The sequence below is a fragment of the Arachis hypogaea genome, chromosome 12, assembly GCF_003086295.3.
Source record: "Arachis hypogaea cultivar Tifrunner chromosome 12, arahy.Tifrunner.gnm2.J5K5, whole genome shotgun sequence".
Classification (NCBI taxonomy): Eukaryota; Viridiplantae; Streptophyta; class Magnoliopsida; order Fabales; family Fabaceae; genus Arachis; species Arachis hypogaea.
In genome coordinates, this window is record NC_092047.1 from 1,978,408 (window position 1) to 1,997,236 (window position 18,829).

The 18,829-nt window shown below is 29.8% G+C and overlaps 2 protein-coding genes across 2 annotated transcripts; both read left to right on the top strand.

Annotated features, from left to right (window-relative positions):
* The first annotated feature begins 270 nt into the window (after positions 1-270).
* Positions 271-1,978, top strand: LOC112729093 (epi-neemfruitin B 7-O-acetyltransferse L7AT-like). The gene has a single exon (XM_025779455.3). The coding sequence runs from the start codon at positions 402-404 to the stop codon at positions 1,803-1,805; it is 1,404 nt and encodes a 467-aa protein (XP_025635240.1). The 5' UTR covers positions 271-401; the 3' UTR covers positions 1,806-1,978.
* Positions 1,979-14,070: 12,092 nt separating this feature from the next.
* Positions 14,071-15,722, top strand: LOC112729094 (epi-neemfruitin B 7-O-acetyltransferse L7AT-like). The gene has a single exon (XM_025779456.2). The coding sequence runs from the start codon at positions 14,123-14,125 to the stop codon at positions 15,524-15,526; it is 1,404 nt and encodes a 467-aa protein (XP_025635241.1). The 5' UTR covers positions 14,071-14,122; the 3' UTR covers positions 15,527-15,722.
* Positions 15,723-18,829: the final 3,107 nt, after the last annotated feature.

The following is an 18,829-nucleotide window of genomic DNA, read 5'->3' on the forward strand; positions in this document are numbered from 1 at the left end:
GGAGTTCACCAAGAATTGAACCCTTAACCTTTCGGATCTAAGGCTCTAATACCATGTTATGATACGACTCATCTCAAAAGTTTCAGCTAATGAGAAAAGGTAACATTAATGATTTTATCTCTAATACTCCCTAAACCTCCATTGTACACATGGTATAAATATTCCATTGGCTCCTTATACTTTTCCATAAAAAAAAAATTACCTAACAAAAGAAAGAAAACATGCATGCTTTAAATTATATTCATATATGATCACGTGATGATAAGTTTCTCTAAAAAAAATAAAAGGGTCTAATGCTCTATATATAGACATATTAACCAGATTAAAATGCACAACTACAATATAACTTTCCTTCTCAATCTCTTCATAAGCTATATAGAGCTGATTATTTTAGCTAAACAATGGAAGAAGTTAAAGTTGAAATTATTTCTAAAGAAAATATTAAACCTTCATCTCCTACACCCTCTCACTTAAAAACCTTCAAACACTCCTTTTTAGATCAACTTGTTCCTTTTCCTCATGCAACAATCATCCTATTCTACACCTCACAAAATCCCTTTGAATTTTCTGAGAGATTAGAGTTGCTTAAACAATCATTATCTGAAACACTAACACAATTCTACCCTTTTGCTGGAAAGATCAAAGATGATTTGTCCATTGATTGCAATGATGAAGGTGCTAACTTTGTAGTAGTCAAAGTGAATTGTTCTATTTCAAAGTTTCTAAAAAAGCCTGATTTGAATTCATTGAACAAGTTTATTCCAACTACTCCAAACTTTGAAAAAACAATGACAGGAGCTCATGTGATTAACATTCAAGTTAATATCTTTGATTGTGGTGGAATTGCAATTGGATTTCGCATTTCTCATAGGATCGCTGATGGTGATTCAATTGACACCTTCCTGAAGGCATGGACAGAAAGAGCCGGCTACAACTGCAATTCAGAACTTTTGACAGAACCAAACTTTGCTACAAGTTCTCTGTTCCCTACAAGTACTTCACATTTCAGAAACTTGTCAAGGAAAACATGGGGTTCCATTTTTAGGAAAGAAAAATGGGTCACAAGGAGGTTTTTGTTCAAAAATTCAGCTATTGCTACCCTCAAGGCTCAAATAGTGGCAAAATCTTCATCTGACCCATTGAAGAATCATCCTAATGCTCCTACACGTGTTCAGATAGTTTCTGCCTTGTTGTGGAAGTATTTCATGGCTGCGTCGAAGGATCAATTTGGAACTCAAAGGCCTTCAATGGTGTTTAACGCGGTGAACCTTCGCCGAAGAATGGAAGAGTCTCTACATCCTGAGAATGCCATAGGGAATTTTCTATGGTTGGCAACTTCAGAACACATGAGTGAGCATGAGTTGAATTTGAATGAGTTGGTGAGTGAAGTGAAGAAGTCAATTGAAGAAATTGATAAGGATTTTGTTGCAAGGTTGCAAAGTGACAAGGAAGGGAGTTCAATCATAGAAAATGCTCTTGGAAAAATTAGCGGTGAAACATGGTCTAATAATAAGAGTGATGAGGCATTGGAAAGATTATGTATTAGTAGTTGGTGTAACTTTGGATTCTATGATGTTGATTTTGGATGGGGAAAACCAATATGGATGAGTAGTATTGGTATAGAAAGTAATTCAGTGTTAACCAATATGATAATCTTGATTGATACTAAGTTCAAAGATGGTATAGAAGCTTGGATTACCTTGGATGAGGAGAAAATGAAGTATTTGGTGTCAACTGAATTACTCACTTATGCAACTCTTGATCCAAGTCCTTTGACAGTGTCTAACTCAGGCTTGCAGGCTTGAATTGATTCATTCTCTTCTTTATCATTAGCCACATCTTATTCATAATGGAAGAGAATGAATTGATTAAGTAATAAAAAAATACGTATGTACTAAGGAGAAATTACTATAGTGTGTTTCATGTTTTAATCAAAGCTTCTTGTAATTCTCACAATAAGGTGGGGTAATGATTATTAAGCTCCGTCTATTATATAGTAAAAAAAAATGAATCAAGTTAATGCTTTAATTAAGTAGTGTTTTTGGTTTGGTTTGTAAGTTCTTCGTACTTCGGATATTTTGAGATTTTGAATATTTCTTTTTCTTAAATTGATGTTAAAAAAAAAGTGAATATAAGAAATTTGTGTTCATGCAATTAAGAAGAGAAGTAAATAACATATCTTATATATCTTAATGTTGTATACATAGAGACACATCAACCAGATTAAAATGCACAACTACAGTATAACTTTCCTTCTCAATCTCTTCATAAGCTGTATAAAGCTCATTATTTTAGCTAAACAATGGAAGAAGTTAACGTTGAAATCATTTCTAGAGAAAATATTAAACCTTCTTCTCCACCCTCTCACCTAAAAACCTTCAAACACTCCCTTTTAGATCAATTTGTTCCTTTTCCTTATGCAAAAGTCATCCTCTGAATTTCCTAAGAGATTAGAGTTACTTAAACAATCATTATCTGAAACACTAACACAATTCTACCCTCTTGCTGGAAAGATCAAAGATGATTTGTCCATTGATTGCAATGATGAAGGTGCTAACTTTGTAGTAGCCAAAGTAAATTGCCCTATTTCAAAGTTTCTAAAGAAGCCTGATTTGAATTCACTGAACAAGTTTCTTCCAACTACTCCATACATTGAAGAAACAATGATAGGAGCTCATGTGACTAACATTTGTGTTTTTTAGCCTGTACTTAACCATCAAACAAAAGTTAATGATCTCCCACTATTAGATGTAATCTCACACCATTAAAAATACTATTGATGGCTAATTGATGGTTACAAAACACCAAAATTGCTGGCCCTAGCATTCTTCTGAAATTATTATAGTGTATTCCATATTTTAGTCAAAACTTCTTGTAATTCTCACAATAAAGTGGGTTAATGATTATTAAGCTCCATCTATTATATTATATAGTAAAGAAAAATGAATTAATTTGATGCTTTAATTAAATAGTGTTTTTGGTTTGGTTTCTAAGTTCTTCGTACTTTGGATGTTTTGAGATTTTGAAATTTTTTTCCCCCTTAAATTGATGCTAAAGAAAAAGTGAATATAAGAAGTTTGTGTTCATGCAAATAAGAAGAGAGGTTAATAACATGTCTTATAGATATTAGTCAAAAGAGCTTGTAATTTCTATGGTATCACAAGGAAATGAAATATAATGTGTATATTGATATGTACATGTTTCGTGCAAAGGGAACTAATATTCAGCTACAAAATTACACTATAATTACCACTACCATTAATACTATCCTATCACTACTTAAGTACAAAAAACATAGGTGTTCAAGTTTTTTCGATCAATTTTTAATTAAGTGATTAATAATATAAAAATTTTCTCTCTACTAATAACCAATTTCACTAAAACTTGACTACATACACATGATTTGTACATGTATACGTAGCAGGATTCGGCTACATGAAGCTGAGTTAGACTATTCTCATGTTTGTATTATAACTCTTTGAACAAATTAAAGCTTTGTATTCTTTTAGAGACTGAGATATATATCCAATGCAAATGGAAGCCTATTGTCTTTATGTAAGGCCCACATCGGTTGGAGAGGGGAACGAAGCATGCCTTATAAGGGTGTGGATACCTCTCCCTAACATGACGCGTTTTGACGAGTGAGTGTGGGGGGTTTTGGCTATCATCCCTATCGTCAAAGGCAAAACCGTGAGGCCTGTGTCAAAGCGGACAATATCGTGCTAGCGGGTGGTTTGGACTGTTACACTTTAGGGTTAGCATCCTTTCATATATAGTTTCATAGTAATGGTGATTATTATATTGTATGGTCCACCCTCTAAAACGCTAAATATTTTAAGGGAAATTTGTATATATATACACAATAAGTGAGATACAATTATGATGAAATTTTTGTTGGTGTCTAAACATGGAAAGAAACAAAGCAAACACTATCCTATATCCGAGCGGATGGTTTGTTGGAGATCAACACAAGGCTCAGACCAAATAACATGATTAGAGTTACTCTTGGCACCATATTTAGCCATCCAATCTGCAGCTCTATTTGTTTTTCGGAACACCCATTCAACGTGAACAAGCCAAGGATGAGATAAAAGTCCCTGAATCTTGTGAACCAAATCTGTTACTTCAGATGAATACCCACTTGTAAGCTCATGCATGATGGGCAGAATGTCAAGGCAATCCGTTTCACATATAATATCCCTCAAACAGCAATCCCAAGCTAAAACTAGCCCCTCCAAGCAGCAAATAATTCACATCTGATGAAAGACCAAGGGAGATGCTTCCAGAGCAGTCCGAGATCCAATCTCCCTTAGAATCTATAATAATACACCTAAATCCTGCTAAATTTGAATCCATATACAAGCTTGCATCACAATTAACTTTAAAACTATTGCCTACTAGTGGTTCCCAACACAGGCAATTTCGGAGATACCTAAAGGCATTGTTTCGATTCCTGTAAACCTATAAGTCCTTGGCGGTAATTCTGGGTAAGGCAACAACCTTGTGGTCTGTCCAAGGGTTGTCAGTATTGAATATGTCATTGCACCTATGTCTCCATACCCACCAAAGTCCTGCACCAAAGGACACCTCATTGTTAGCCAAGGCCTTCCGAAATCACTCTTCAAGAACAGTACCAGCCGTCGAGTCCAGGATACTAGGATCCAACATATGCCGAATTACATTTGATCGTTCACAGTCTCTAAGGCAATGCTCCATAGTCTCATGCGCCTTGTTACATCTCTTACACATATCTGAAGAAGTTAAGTGCCGCTTGAATCGAAAGGTCTCAGTTGGTAGAGCATCATGTAAGCCAAATCACATAGTAAATTTGAACTTCTCCGGACTGTTTGTATTCCACAACCAGTTCCAATTACTATTGGCATTTCAATTTAATGTTTTCTTTAATAACCATCTATAAAACCCTCCCTTGTACTATACTTTTTTGTTGCTGCAGGCCACCACTCCCACTGTGGCTCCAACTCAGTCGAACTAAGATATCTTAGACCACAAATAAACTGCTTTATCTCATGCGGAATAAGTGTGGTAAGACTATCAACCTCCCAAGATACCCCTTTTCACAAGTCAGTCACCATGAAATCTGATTCAAAAATATGTACATAAGAAACAAGGTTGCAAAGCTTATAAAAAAGAATCCACTCATCATACCAAACTGATGAAATTAAATGACATGTGTGTGAGTTTTATATTTTATTTAATAATGAACAACTATGTGTTGATTTTAATGTACAAAAAAAATATAAATACAATTTTATCTATTAATTTATGACTAATTTAAGAGTGAGAATATTTTTTCTACTTCCAATTTTCTAGAAATGTTTTCATGTAAAAGTCACTTGTAGCCATCAAGCCATGCTCCCGGCCGGCCCGTAGCTCTCAATTTTTATCATCAATAAATGAAAATTTAATCAACTATAATATCTATTAAAAATGTTTAATCAGTCAATCATTTAAAAAAAAAAAATCCAAAGTTTATCCAACTCTTTTAGTGATGCACTAAGCACGTGTCATTCTAAGCTGTGATGATGATAATAATTTTATGGCAACTAGTGGCGAAACTTCATTAAGACAATGGGACTATGACCCCTCCCAAATATTTTATAAAACTAAAACTTTGATTATATATTTTGTTTGGTACAAGTTGTTTAATTAGTTATTATTTTTGTTGTAAGTTTTTCACAAGTTCTTGATCTTGAGTTCAAAACTTATTACAAGCACATTCTCTTTTTTGTGTGTTTATATATATATATATATATATTCTTTTCTTTTTACTTTTAAGGTCAATAAATTTTTATTTTTATTTTTATTTTTTATGTTTATAATAAAAAAATAATCTTATTATTTTAAAGTATAATGAATTAAATAAAATTCAATTATCAAATAATAAATAACACAAATAAATAATTTCATACTATTTTATTAATTTTAATATTTTATAAAACAAAATTATTTTTTAACTAAATTATAAAATAGATAAACTATATATATAAGTATTTATTAAAATAGGTCTAATATTTTAATTTTTTTTATATCACTACTATCTTTAATATGTTGCACAATATAATAATTGGTATTATAATATCAAATAAAAAAAGTCTTATTATATTTTAAGTTTGTCATTTTATATTTTTTTATTGATCTTTAATATTTTAAAAAAAAAATTGATTTGGACAAAAAAATTATATATTTAGTATAGTTTTAGATACTATTATGTTAATTATAATTTTTTAATAATTTATTTCTATAATTATAAATTTATAATTATTTAAAAAAAAATTAATACATTTAATTTGAATATAAATACCCTTTTATATATATATATATATATATATATATATATATATATATATATATATATATATATATATATATATATATATAGCCCTCTAATTTTTTTTAAAAAAATCCGCCACTGATGGCAACCTGCCATTTGCCATATGGTAAAAGGAAATGCTATTTAAATTTTTTAATTTTTTATTAGATAAATTAGTGTTCACATAAATTTATTTATCTCTAATTTGAGAAAATGCTTAATAATTTTTATAATTTTATTAAATAATAGTAAAATTTTTTTATAATTTATATAACTAAGAGTGAGGACCATAGTTTATCTAAATTTTAATATTTTATAATTTGGGACCGAGTAACCTAGCTTAAACTTAATAATAGTTAAAGCTCGCCGTCCTTCTCAATAAATATGTGTGTTTAATTTAGTGAGCAATCCTAGGAATCAAAAGGGTATTAGTCAAAAATCAGTTACTTTTAGATGAATTCAAAATTTTTACGAGTTAATATATATGGGTGTTTCTTCTGCTAAGTATCAGAATGTTTCTTTTTTATATTAAATGGATGTTCTTTTATATATTTTTCGAATTTTTTTTGTATTACAAATGTGAATGTCTCTATTTTTTTAAAAATTTCATAATTTTTTTTATATTTTATAGATATTTAATTATTTTTGCTAAAATATAACTGAATATTTCTTTTATTAATTATTAGGATATTTTTTTCATATTAAATGAATATTTTTTTTATATTTTTGTAATTGAGATGAAGCGAAAGAGAAGAAAAGGAACATTTCTTCTTCCATGAAAGCTTTGAGAAACAAAGAGCAAACACAATCTGGCTACTCAAACAAAGTACAAGACTACTTCTTTCATACCACAGGGGCAGTTGCTGCCTCTTAATAATAATAAAAGCTAGTTTTATGATCTTGTATGAAATAATAGGCTTCTATTTTCTGATGCAATACTGCTATTTCCCTTGGAAAAGCAAAAAAAAAAAAAAATGAAAAAGAGATTGAAAATTAATCAAAAAAAAAAAACAAGAATAACAAACGGGAGGTGGACTTCGTGTTGAAACAGTTGTCTTGGATGCACTTGTTGAGAGCGTCGCGGAAAGCATGGAAGTCGCCGGCGCTTCCAGCAGCATTGGTGAGAGAGAGATCTGTGTATGTGATTGTTGGAGGTAGGTAGATTAATGTGAGAGAAAAGAGGAAGGTTTTTATAGGTTTTAATTAGGTTTACTTAATTAATTTTAAATTTTTTAAATTTTAAATTTAAAAAATTTAAAATTAATAATTAATATAAATTAATGTGGTTTTGTTTAGTTTTTAGCTATAAGCTCTTGATTCCATATAATTTTCCTAATTTAATAGGTATGAAACTTAAAATTTTTTCTCCCAAGTCTGATATGCATTGCTAACTCCGCAACACCATATCAGTACACAGAACGAATTTATAGGTGTTTAACATAAATTTATGAACGTGATTTAATTTATCAGTGAACATACAGTTTAGCTTATAAGGATTTGTAGCTACACTAATTAATTATTTTAGGTTCAAATTCTAGAAACAAACATGTTAAAATTTAAAAGAAAGAATTTAATAATGACCTATGTTTTAATATCTATAATTTAAAATATATAACATTTATTATAATTATATATTTATTATATCTACTATTGCTCAATTATTCTAACTATAACTAAAAACTAATGTAAGTTTAAATTATTTCGTGTTGATTTTTTATTATCTCCTAAATATTATTTAATAATTTAATAGTCTTACCTAATTTAAACAAAATTATTTTTAGGGTTTATCTATTTTATGTCTTAAGGATACATATTAAATTTATAAATTAAAATTTTTTTTGTTAAAAATATAAAAAATTTAAATTTTTAATGTATTTATTTTGTATTCATTAAATAAAAATATTTAAAATCTTTTATTAATAATAAATTTATCATATAATTTTAGGACACATCTATTCTTAATATATAAAAGTAGGTACATAGGTTTATCCACATTGTTTTTAAGTTATTTCTCTTCTTCTACTAACGCCATGTTAGCACCAACGCTTACTTGACAAAATTTTAGAATCCACCACTCAAATCTTGCCAAATCAACTTTTATTTTCACATAAAAAAACACAAAAAACAACTAAAAAACACAATAAAAATCAACAAATTAATTTTTTCCAAATCAATCCTTATTTCTAAAACAACATAAACACAAATTAACATTTACCCCAACAAAAAGCTCTCAAAACCAAAGAGCTTATTACCTTTCTCAAACCCTCACCCTCTTAACACATCTCCATACTAAGATCCTATTTCCTCCATCCTCTTCCGATCCCATCCTATTTTCTCCCTCCATGAGTCATTGTTTTTTCCTCAAAACAAATTGTACATCGCGATGTCCATCTCTGGCGGAGCCGCATTGCATTAATTGCAGAAACCAGGGCAAACTCCATTCCTCCTCTTGCGGTTTCCCTGCCAGAGCTCGATTCTGGGCTCAGACCAACGTCACCATTTGGCGCCGCCAACGTAGGAATTTTGTCTCAGGTATCTTCTTAAAGATTTTCAACTTTGCCGTTTACTCTTCTCATTGTTCAATATCATTTTCATTAGCCCTATTTATTTGTTATAAATAATAACATTTTAATTGTGAACTCATTGCAAGTAGCACAAATTTATGTATTCCTATTTTGTAAACGGTTCTCCAGAGCTCGATTCTGGGTCTCAGACCAACGCCAAGGTAGAAAATTTGTCTCAGGTATCTTCTTAAAGATTTTCAACTTTGCCGTTTACTCTTCTCATTGTTCAATATCATTTTCAATAGCCTCATTTATTTGTTATAAATAATAACATTTTAATTGTGAACTCATTGCAAGTAGCACAAGTTTATGTATTCCTCTTTTGTAAACGGTTCTGTCCAACACTCACAACCAAAATTAATGTGCATTTAAAATTATTGCTCCCTATATACTGTCGATTGCAATATTTCATCATCAAATTATAAATTGTTATTTTACATGTGGAGTACTTCTTCCACAATTTACATTTACGTGTTCCTCTTTTTCAAATTGTTATTCCACATGTGGAGTATTGCTTCCACAAAGTACTTCTTCCACAATTTACATTTACGTGTTCCTCTTTCTCAAATTGTTATTCCACAGGTGCAGTATTGCTTCCACAATTTACTTAGAATGGATTATCATTCTTTGATCATGTCTTATTCTCTTTGTTGTAGAAGAATTTGCAGTGGTAATGACAGACCGGAAGAGTTAATACCCAAAATTGCTAGATGAAAATCAATCGATCACTGTTTAGTAAAATGTTTTAAAAAAATTAAAACAAAAAACTCTTATTTATTATTATTCAATTGAAACATCAAGTACTAATTAAATGCAATAAACATACATTAAAAGTGTCATAATAATAATAATTATAAAAAATTTCAATTACAAATATTCAAATTCTACAACTTATACATATTAAGACTCTTACTACTCTTCATTTCTTAATCTCTTATACTAATTGTCAAAAATTTCTTAAATTTAATATAACATTTTTATATGTTTTTCATTCTCATTCATTTATTTTTTTCATTATTTACAAACAAAAAAATCGCAAGAAAAGACAAAGTGTAGCCATTAATGCAAATCGAAAAATGAAAAAAAAATGCAGTTTTGTATAACTCTAATATAAATAACCTATGTCTTTTTTAAAAATAAATAAATTCAAAATCTATTTATAATATGTTCTCTAAAATATTTTTAATATAACATTTATTAAAATATACTATATAGTATAAATAATCTACCTCTCCGCGCATTGTGCGGGTCTCACTCTAGTATTAATTAAACCCTCATTTTTAATAAAAAGACACATATACTAACCAACTTGAATTAATTAAATGATCAATTTATTCTTCTACTTAAACAAGAAGTACAACAAATTAGTCCTTAGATTATAGTACCAATCTAAATGTCTAAGAGATATCTGGAAAAAAAAAATAATATGTGTGCTTTAACCAATCAATGATTTTTTTTTTAAAAAAAAAATCAAAGTTTATCCAACTCTTTTAGTGATGCCCTAAACATATGTTAGTCTAAGAAGTGATGATAATAGCTTCATGGTAATTAACCTGCCATTTGCCATATGGTTAGGGAAAATGCTATTTTATGCAAAGCCAAAGCTTATTTGTCAACTAAACCAAAATCAATCTAAACCATACATTGTATTGAGAAATGTGTGAAAAATAATAGAGTAATTATTTGAATCAGTCTCTCAAATTTTTAAAATTAGATATTTTAATTTTTTAAATTTTAAAATACATAAAATAATTTTTAACGTTTATTTTTGTTAAACAATACAATTTTCTTTATTAGTTAATAATAATAATTTCGGACTTGGAATATTAATTTATACACGTGACTGTTAAGTGCTATATATGCCATATGGAACAAGCCGTCTCTAGAATAAAGTAAAAAATAGTCTACAAAAAATTTAAAATATCTCAAGACAGCTCTAAAAAAAGTTAAAAATTTCAAAATAACCCTTTTAAATTATTTATATATAATAGTTCTAAATTAACAAATTTTAATTTCTAACATTTTCGGCTTATTTATCTCAAATTTAATTATTTATATACAACCTTTTTTATATTTAAAAAAAAATTAAAATAAATGAATTTATATTTATTTTTGATCATGCAAGATATTAATTATTAATTTAATTTAATTTATAGATACTATATTCTATGATCATTCTTTAATGATAAAGAAGAGAATGCGTTAGTGTTGTTTGAAAAGATAGGATAACTCCTATTTAATATAAATTTTTTCACGTAAACAATTGAAAATATTTGTGCAAATACATATGAAAACAACATTTTAGAACTTGTATGAAATGCGAACCAAGTCATTGATAAAGTGTAATGTTTTGGTCAACCACAAGATTAATGTAGCTGTGATTTACAAAAATATAAAATTCTTAATACTTTGCAACATTTATTTGAAGAAGAAATGTCTTAGCAAATTCAAATATTTTGTTCATGTTTTTTTAGAAAGTTTTGAAATTCAGTTAATATTGTACAAAATAGACTTGCAGTTGTTCTATTATAATTAGCAATTATGTCAAAATAATAGATTTTTTTCACTTGAGAATATTTTTTTAAGTTTATGTAGTGTCAATGCCTCAACAATTTAACTTATATAAATAATGAACTTCATAGTTAAATAATCTCTTAGATTTAGTTGTTATTATTATTTACATAATTTTTCGTATAAATATCATATGTTAATGATTAAATAATATTATTTTTTATGATATTTTAGTATTAATAAATAAAATTATTTTTTAGTATATATTTTAATATTTTTGTATTTTTTATTTATTATATATTTTTTAATAATATTTTATTTTTTTTATTTTCCACTAAGAGTGAGGACCATAGTTTATCTAGACTTTATAACTAGGGACCGAATAATCTAGCTTAAACTTAATAATAGTTAAAACTCGCCGTTCTTCCCAATGAATGAGTTTAATTTAGTAGGTATGAAACTTAAAAATTATTCTCCCATGCCTAACATGCATTGCTAACTCCGCGACACCGTATTAATTCACAGAAAGGAGTTAATGGTGTTTCACATAAATTTATAAATGTGATCTACCAATGAACATATAGCTTAGCTTACAAGGGTTTGTACCTACACAACTAATTAATTATTTTAGGTTCAAATTCTAGATGCTGACATGTTAAAATTCGAAAGAAAATATTTTACTCGCAAGCTATGCTAATGTTAAAAAGATAACAATATAAAGTTATCTTATTTACCTTAGTATTCATAATTTTAGGGGTGAGTACGGGTCAGTTTGATTCGGGTTTATAATAAAATTAAAATCGAATCGATCAAAATATAATTGGTTCGGTTTAGTTTGGATTTGTATTTTTTTGTATAGTACTCGAACCAAACCGAACCGATTAAGAACAGATTGGTTCAATTCGGGTAATTGGATACCCGATGACTTTGAAATTCATAAAAAAAAATAAAATTTTTTATCTTAAAAATTTAACAAGTATAATAAACATGTAACATCAATAAAAATAATCCAAACATGTTAAACACCAAATACATTAAAAACTAAACTTATTAAAATCCAAACATATTAATAATGAATAATCATTGTCTAATGAAAAAGTCATATATATATATATATATATATATATTATTTTTTTATTTAATTAATATATGATCGGGTTCGCGGGTTGGTTCGGGTTCCGTACCCCCAAAACCGATACCCGAATCAATCACTAACAAAAACCATCAGTTTGGTTCGAATTAGACCCGATTATCCATTGGTTTCAAAACCAATTTAATTAATTTAGTTTGAGTTCGGACGGGTAATCGAATACCCGCTATCCGTGCTCACCCCTACATAATTTTATACGTATAATCAGGGAACAAATATAAAGGTGATGACAAGTAGCAGTGGCATCGTCCAATTTTTTTTCAGCAATTATATCTTTATATATGCTTAAAGAAATAAAAAATCTTACATATTTTAGTTGTTTTATATGTGATTATTTTTTAGTATGCGATAAATTTAAATTTAAATTATTTTATTTATTAATATTTTTACTTAACCACTTTAATATTATACATTTAAGTGTTTATACTTTTTTTTAATTAATTTCTAATGCTTATTTCTATAGCCGTTTTTAAATTTTTTTTTCATTTATTTATAATAATATTTAAATATTAACATTCATATTATTATATAAAAAATTAATAATAATTATATTATGTACTTTAGATGTTTTTTTAAATATATATTTTTTTAATTTTATATATTCATAAACTTTTTTTTTTAATTCAATGGCTTCATATCATGCGTCAATTGCTTTATATACGAAAAATATAACACAAAAAAAAGATAAATAAAAAATTTATGTAAAATTTGGCCTTCTATACTAAAATTTTTAAATTTGTCCTCGCATATAATATTCATAATTACACACTTATTATATCTAATACAATAATGTTAGTATAAAATATATATTGAAATATAAAATACACATTAAACATAAATTAAATAATATACATATATATTTACACACATAGTAACTGATTTTAATATATAAATAAAATTTATATCGAATATTATTCTGTTTATTCTAGTAATAACTAGGAAATGCAAAATAAGCAGGTAAATTTAAATTATTTTGTGCTGATTTTTTTGTTGTCTCCTAAATATTTTTGAGTAAATTAATAATCTTATCTAATTTGAGTAATATTTTTTTTTTAATAAAAGACACATATACTAACTAATTTAAATTAATTGAGTGATCAATTTATTCATCTTATTTTTTTTTTTGGTGACTAGTTTATTCATCATATTTAAAGTAAGTATGATGAATTAATCCTTACAGCGTGGATATAAAAACACACTTGATAAAAAAAAGAGGACATATATACTTTAAAGTATAGGAAGGTTATCAGGTATATTGAGAATACCGGTGTTTCAAACTTTCAGTTATTTTAACTGTTGATCTGAATTATAAAAAATATATATAATATATATTAATTCAAATAAACGGTTAAAACAACTTAAATACAGTATTTTTGAGGACACCTGATAACTTTCTTAAAGTATATTCATATATGATCACGTGATCATAAGTTTCTCTAGAAAGTAAAGGGTTCTAATGCTATATATACAGAGACATATCAACCAGATTAAAATGCACAACTACAATATAGCTTTCCTTCTCAATCTCTTCATAAGCTATATAGAGCTGATTATTATAGCTAAACAATGGAAGAAGTTAAAGTTGAAATCATTTCTAGAGAAAACATTAAACCTTCTTCTCCCACACCCTCTCACCTAAAAATCTTCAAACACTCTTATTTAGATCAACTTGTTCCTTTTCCTCATGCAATTATCATCCTATTCTACACCTCACAAAATCTCTCTGAGTTTCCTAAGAGATTAGAGTTGCTTAAACAATCATTATCTGAAACACTAACACAATTCTACCCTCTTGCTGGAAAGATCAAAGATGAGTTGTCCATTGATTGCAATGATGAAGGTGCTAACTTTGTAGTAGCCAAAGTGAATTGCCCTATTTCAAAGTTTCTAGAGAAGCCTGATTTGAATACCCTGAACAAGTTTCTTCGAACTACTCCATACTTCGAAGAAACAATGATAGGAGATCATGTGACTAACATTCAAGTTAATGTCTTTGATTGTGGTGGAATTGCAATTGGATTTTGCATTTCTCATAAGATCATTGATGGTGATTCACTTGACACTTTTCTGAAGGTGTGGACAGAAAGAACCGGCTGCAACCACAATTCAGAACTGTTGACAAAACCAAACTTTGCTACAAGTTCGTTGTTCCCTCCAAGTACTTTACATTTCAGAGACTTGTCAAGGAAAATATTGGGTTCCATTTTTAGGAAAGGAAAATGGGTCACAAGGAGATTTCTATTCAAAGATTCAGCTATTGCCACCCTCAAGACCCAAATAGTGGCAAAATCTTCATCCGATCCATTGAAGAATCATCCCAATACTCCTACACGTGTTCAGATAATTTCTGCATTGTTCTGGAAGTATTTCATGGCTGCATCAAAGGATCAATTTGGAACTCAGAGGCCTTCTATTCTGCTGAATACAATGAATCTTCGCCGAAGAATGGCAGAGTCTCTACATCCTAAGAATTCTATAGGAAATTTTCTGTGGTTGACAATTTCAGAACACAAGAGTGAGCATGAGTTGAATTTGAATGAGTTGGTGAGTAAAGTGAAGAAGTCAATGGAAGAAATTGATAAGGATTTTGTTGCAAGTTTGCAAAGTGAGGAAGAATGGAGTTCAATCATAGAAAATGCTCTTAGGAAATTAAGTGGTGAAACATGGGCTAATAATAATAAGGGTGATGAGGCATTGGAAGGATTAAGTATTAATAGTTGGTGTAACTTTGGATTATATGATGCTGATTTTGGATGGGGAAAACCTATGTGGGTGAGTAGTGTTGGTATACAAGGTAATTCAGTGTTAGCTGATAAGGTAATCTTGGTTGATACCAAATTCAAAGATGGTATAGAGGCTTGGGTTACCTTGGATGAGGACAAAATGAAGTATTTGGTGTCAAGCACTGAATTACTCGCTTATGCAACTCTTGATCCAAGTCCTTTGGCAGTGTCTAACTCAAAGTTATAGGCATGAATCTATTCATTATCTTCTTTATCATTAGCCACATCTTATTCATAATGGAAGAGAATGAATTGACTAAGTAATAAAAACATCTATGTACTAAGGAAAAATTATTATAGTGTGTTTCATGTTTTAGGAGTAATGATTATTAAACTCCATCTGTTATATAGTAAAGAAAAATGAACCAATTTGATGCATTTTATTAAGCAGTGTTTTTGGTTTGGTTTGTAAGTTCTTTGCATTTTGGATGTTGAGATTTTGAATTTTTCTTTCTCTTAAATTGATGTTAAAGAAAAAATGAATATAAGAAGTTTGTGTTCATGCAATTAAGAAGAAAGGTTAATAACATGTATGTCCTACATATATTAGTCAAAAGAGCTTGTAATTCCCATGGTATCAGAATTCCGAGACAAAGGAAATGAAATATAATATGTATATTGATATGTACATGTTTCATGCAAATGAACTTATATTAACGAGCAGCTACAAAATTACACTATAATTACCACTACTTAAGTACGAAAAACATAGGTGTCTAAGTTTTTTCCATCAATTTTTAATTAAGTGATATATTTTCATAGAAATATTTTCATGTAAAAATCACTTGTAGCCACATGCATCAAGCCATGGCCCGTAGCTCTCAATTTTTATCATCAAACATCAATAAATGAAAATTTACTCAATTATAATATCTATAAAAAAATGTTTAATCAATCAATCAATTTTTTTTTTAAAAAAAATCCAAAGTTTATCCAACTCTTTTAGTGATGCACTAAGCACGTGTCATTTTTTTTTTCCAAAAAAGATAGTAGGTTATATTTCATTAATTATTGAAAAATAAAATATAAAGATGTCCAAAAGCAGGATAGCATAATGAAAGGTGAGGATTTCCCAAAAATACTACACTGAAGATATTCATCCAACGGTGCGTGGTCGAAAAATGAAGAAAAATCTTAAAGAAGAAAGAATGACAAATCAAATTGAATGCAACTAAGAGCTTGCCTCATGGAGATGACGACCTAAACTGGGAGTTCTTTGGATTTCACGGAGCAACTTGACAGAGCTTGCTAGAATGGCAGACGGCATTGAAGTAGAACCTTCAAAAATTAACTGGTTGCAAGCTTTCCAACAGTTCCAGCAAATGATGGCAAGCAATTGAGGATTACGGTCAGCATTTTTCAACGGGTTAAGCATCTCTGTTGATGCAGTCCACCATATCCAAAAGTCGTTAGGACTCTGAGGGGGAAGACAGTCACGAAGATAACTCTGAGACCATACATCTTTAATTCTAGAGCAAACGATCAAATAATGAGTGACTGTTTCGGTTGCTTCATGACAGCAGAGGCATATTGGTGATATAGATGGGATGCGGTGATGAATCTGAGCAACCACCAAAAGCCGGCCATAGAGAGCTTTCTAGATAAATAGCTTAATTTTGTGAGGCAAGTTCAACTTCCATAGATCAATTCACGGTTTTTTCTGCTGCATATAATTAGGGCAAAGCTCCAGAGGCAGATGGTAAAATAAATAGCCAATTCTATAACCTGAAGCTGTATCATATTGTTTGGATTTGTTCAAATCCCATTGCAATTTGTCCCTACTCTCCTAAATTTTAACTGACAAAATCCTGTTTGCAACGTCTTGGGAAAATAATTCTTGAATGAGATTCTGATTCCAATTCCTATCTTCAGTAATTAGATCTTTAACTCTTGGAACTAACTCAGAAATAACCTGTCTATTTGGCATGTCAGAAATCATTAAAGGATACGGAGGAGGCAGCCAAGAATCCTCAAAGGTTCGGATATTCTCTCCAGTATCCACAGCCCAATTAAGACATTTTTCAACAATCTTTCGGCCTTCCAGTATGCTCCTCCATCCCCAAAAAGATAAGACTTTAATTTCTGCTGTTATAGCATACCATTGCTAAAGTATTTACCTCTTAGGATTTTGGATAATAAGGAAGAAGGTTGTGTTACGAGTCGCCAAAACTATTTGCCTAAAAGCGCCAGATTTTGGATTCTGAGATCTTTAAATCCAATGCCTCCTTCTTTTTGTGGACGAGTCATAGTGTCCCAGCTAATCCAAGCCATCCGCCTTTCAGAACCCTTTTGTCCCCACCAGAACTAAGAAAATAGAGAGTGAATTTCCGAAATTAAACCATCAGGCGACTTGAAGCAAGACAATGTATAAATAGGAATAGCTTCTCCCACTACCTTAAGCAATACGTGTCTACCACCTGACGATAGAAGATTGTGCTTCCACCGTTGGATTCTTTTCTGAACATTTTCTTTGATCATACTAAAAGAAGCCTTTTTCGATTTAGATTTTAGAGACTGTAGAGGGCAAACCAATGTATTTATCCTGAGCCCCAATATGATTAATATTCATAGAGTTAGCCAGTAGTGTACGAGTAGTGGAGGGAGTGTTGTGGCTAAAGAATACAGCAGATTTATTAAGATTTACCCTCTGGTCACTGATGCTTTCATAAGAATTCAATAAATGTAGGATATTTGAACATGCTTCAGGATTAGCCTTACAGAATAAGATGAAATCATCAGCAAAGAGGAGGTGGTTGACCTTGGGACATCGCTTATGTATCTGAAGACCCTGAATTAGTCTGTTTTGTTCTGCCTTGTGTAGCAAGAAGGAGAGACCTTCTGCACAGAAAAGAAAAAGATAGGGAGATAGAGGATCTCCGTGTGGAATACCTCTATTTGGTTTGAAGAAACCATAAGGTTGTCCTTCCACAATAACAGAATAAGAAACAGTTGTCACTAATTCCCGAATTCACATGATCCACCGGGAGTCAAAACCAAACTTCTCAAATATAAACCAAAGAAAGTGTCATTCCACCCTATCATATGCCTTACTCATATCTAATTTTAGCGCCATTTTATTTTCGAGTCCCCCTTTTTTTTATTCTTCAAGTAATGCATACACTCGTGAGCAATTAGGATATTATCAGAGATTAATCTGCCTTTAATAAAAGCACTCTGCGTAGGGCTAATTAGTCTATTCATCATACCCTGAAGTCTATGTACAAATACTTTAGAGATAATCTTGTAAAAGACTGAAGATAGGCTTATTGGTCTTACCTGACTTATATCTTTAGCATCAGAAATCTTGGGAATAAGACAGATTTGAGTGTGGTTAAAACCCTTCAAAATTCTGCTTCCTGAAAAGAAGCTCTTAACTGCTCGAAACACATCACCACTAAGTATGTTCCAGAAGCTTTGAAAAAATTTTGCTGTCATACTATCATCTCCTGGAGCACTTTGAGGATGAATACTAAATGTTGCATGTTTCACT

What these genes read in the sequence shown, in the direction of transcription:
- LOC112729094 (XM_025779456.2), top strand. Translation starts at nt 14,123, where the DNA reads ATGGAAGAAGTTAAAGTTGAAATCATTTCTAGAGAAAACATTAAACCT.
- LOC112729093 (XM_025779455.3), top strand. Translation starts at nt 402, where the DNA reads ATGGAAGAAGTTAAAGTTGAAATTATTTCTAAAGAAAATATTAAACCT.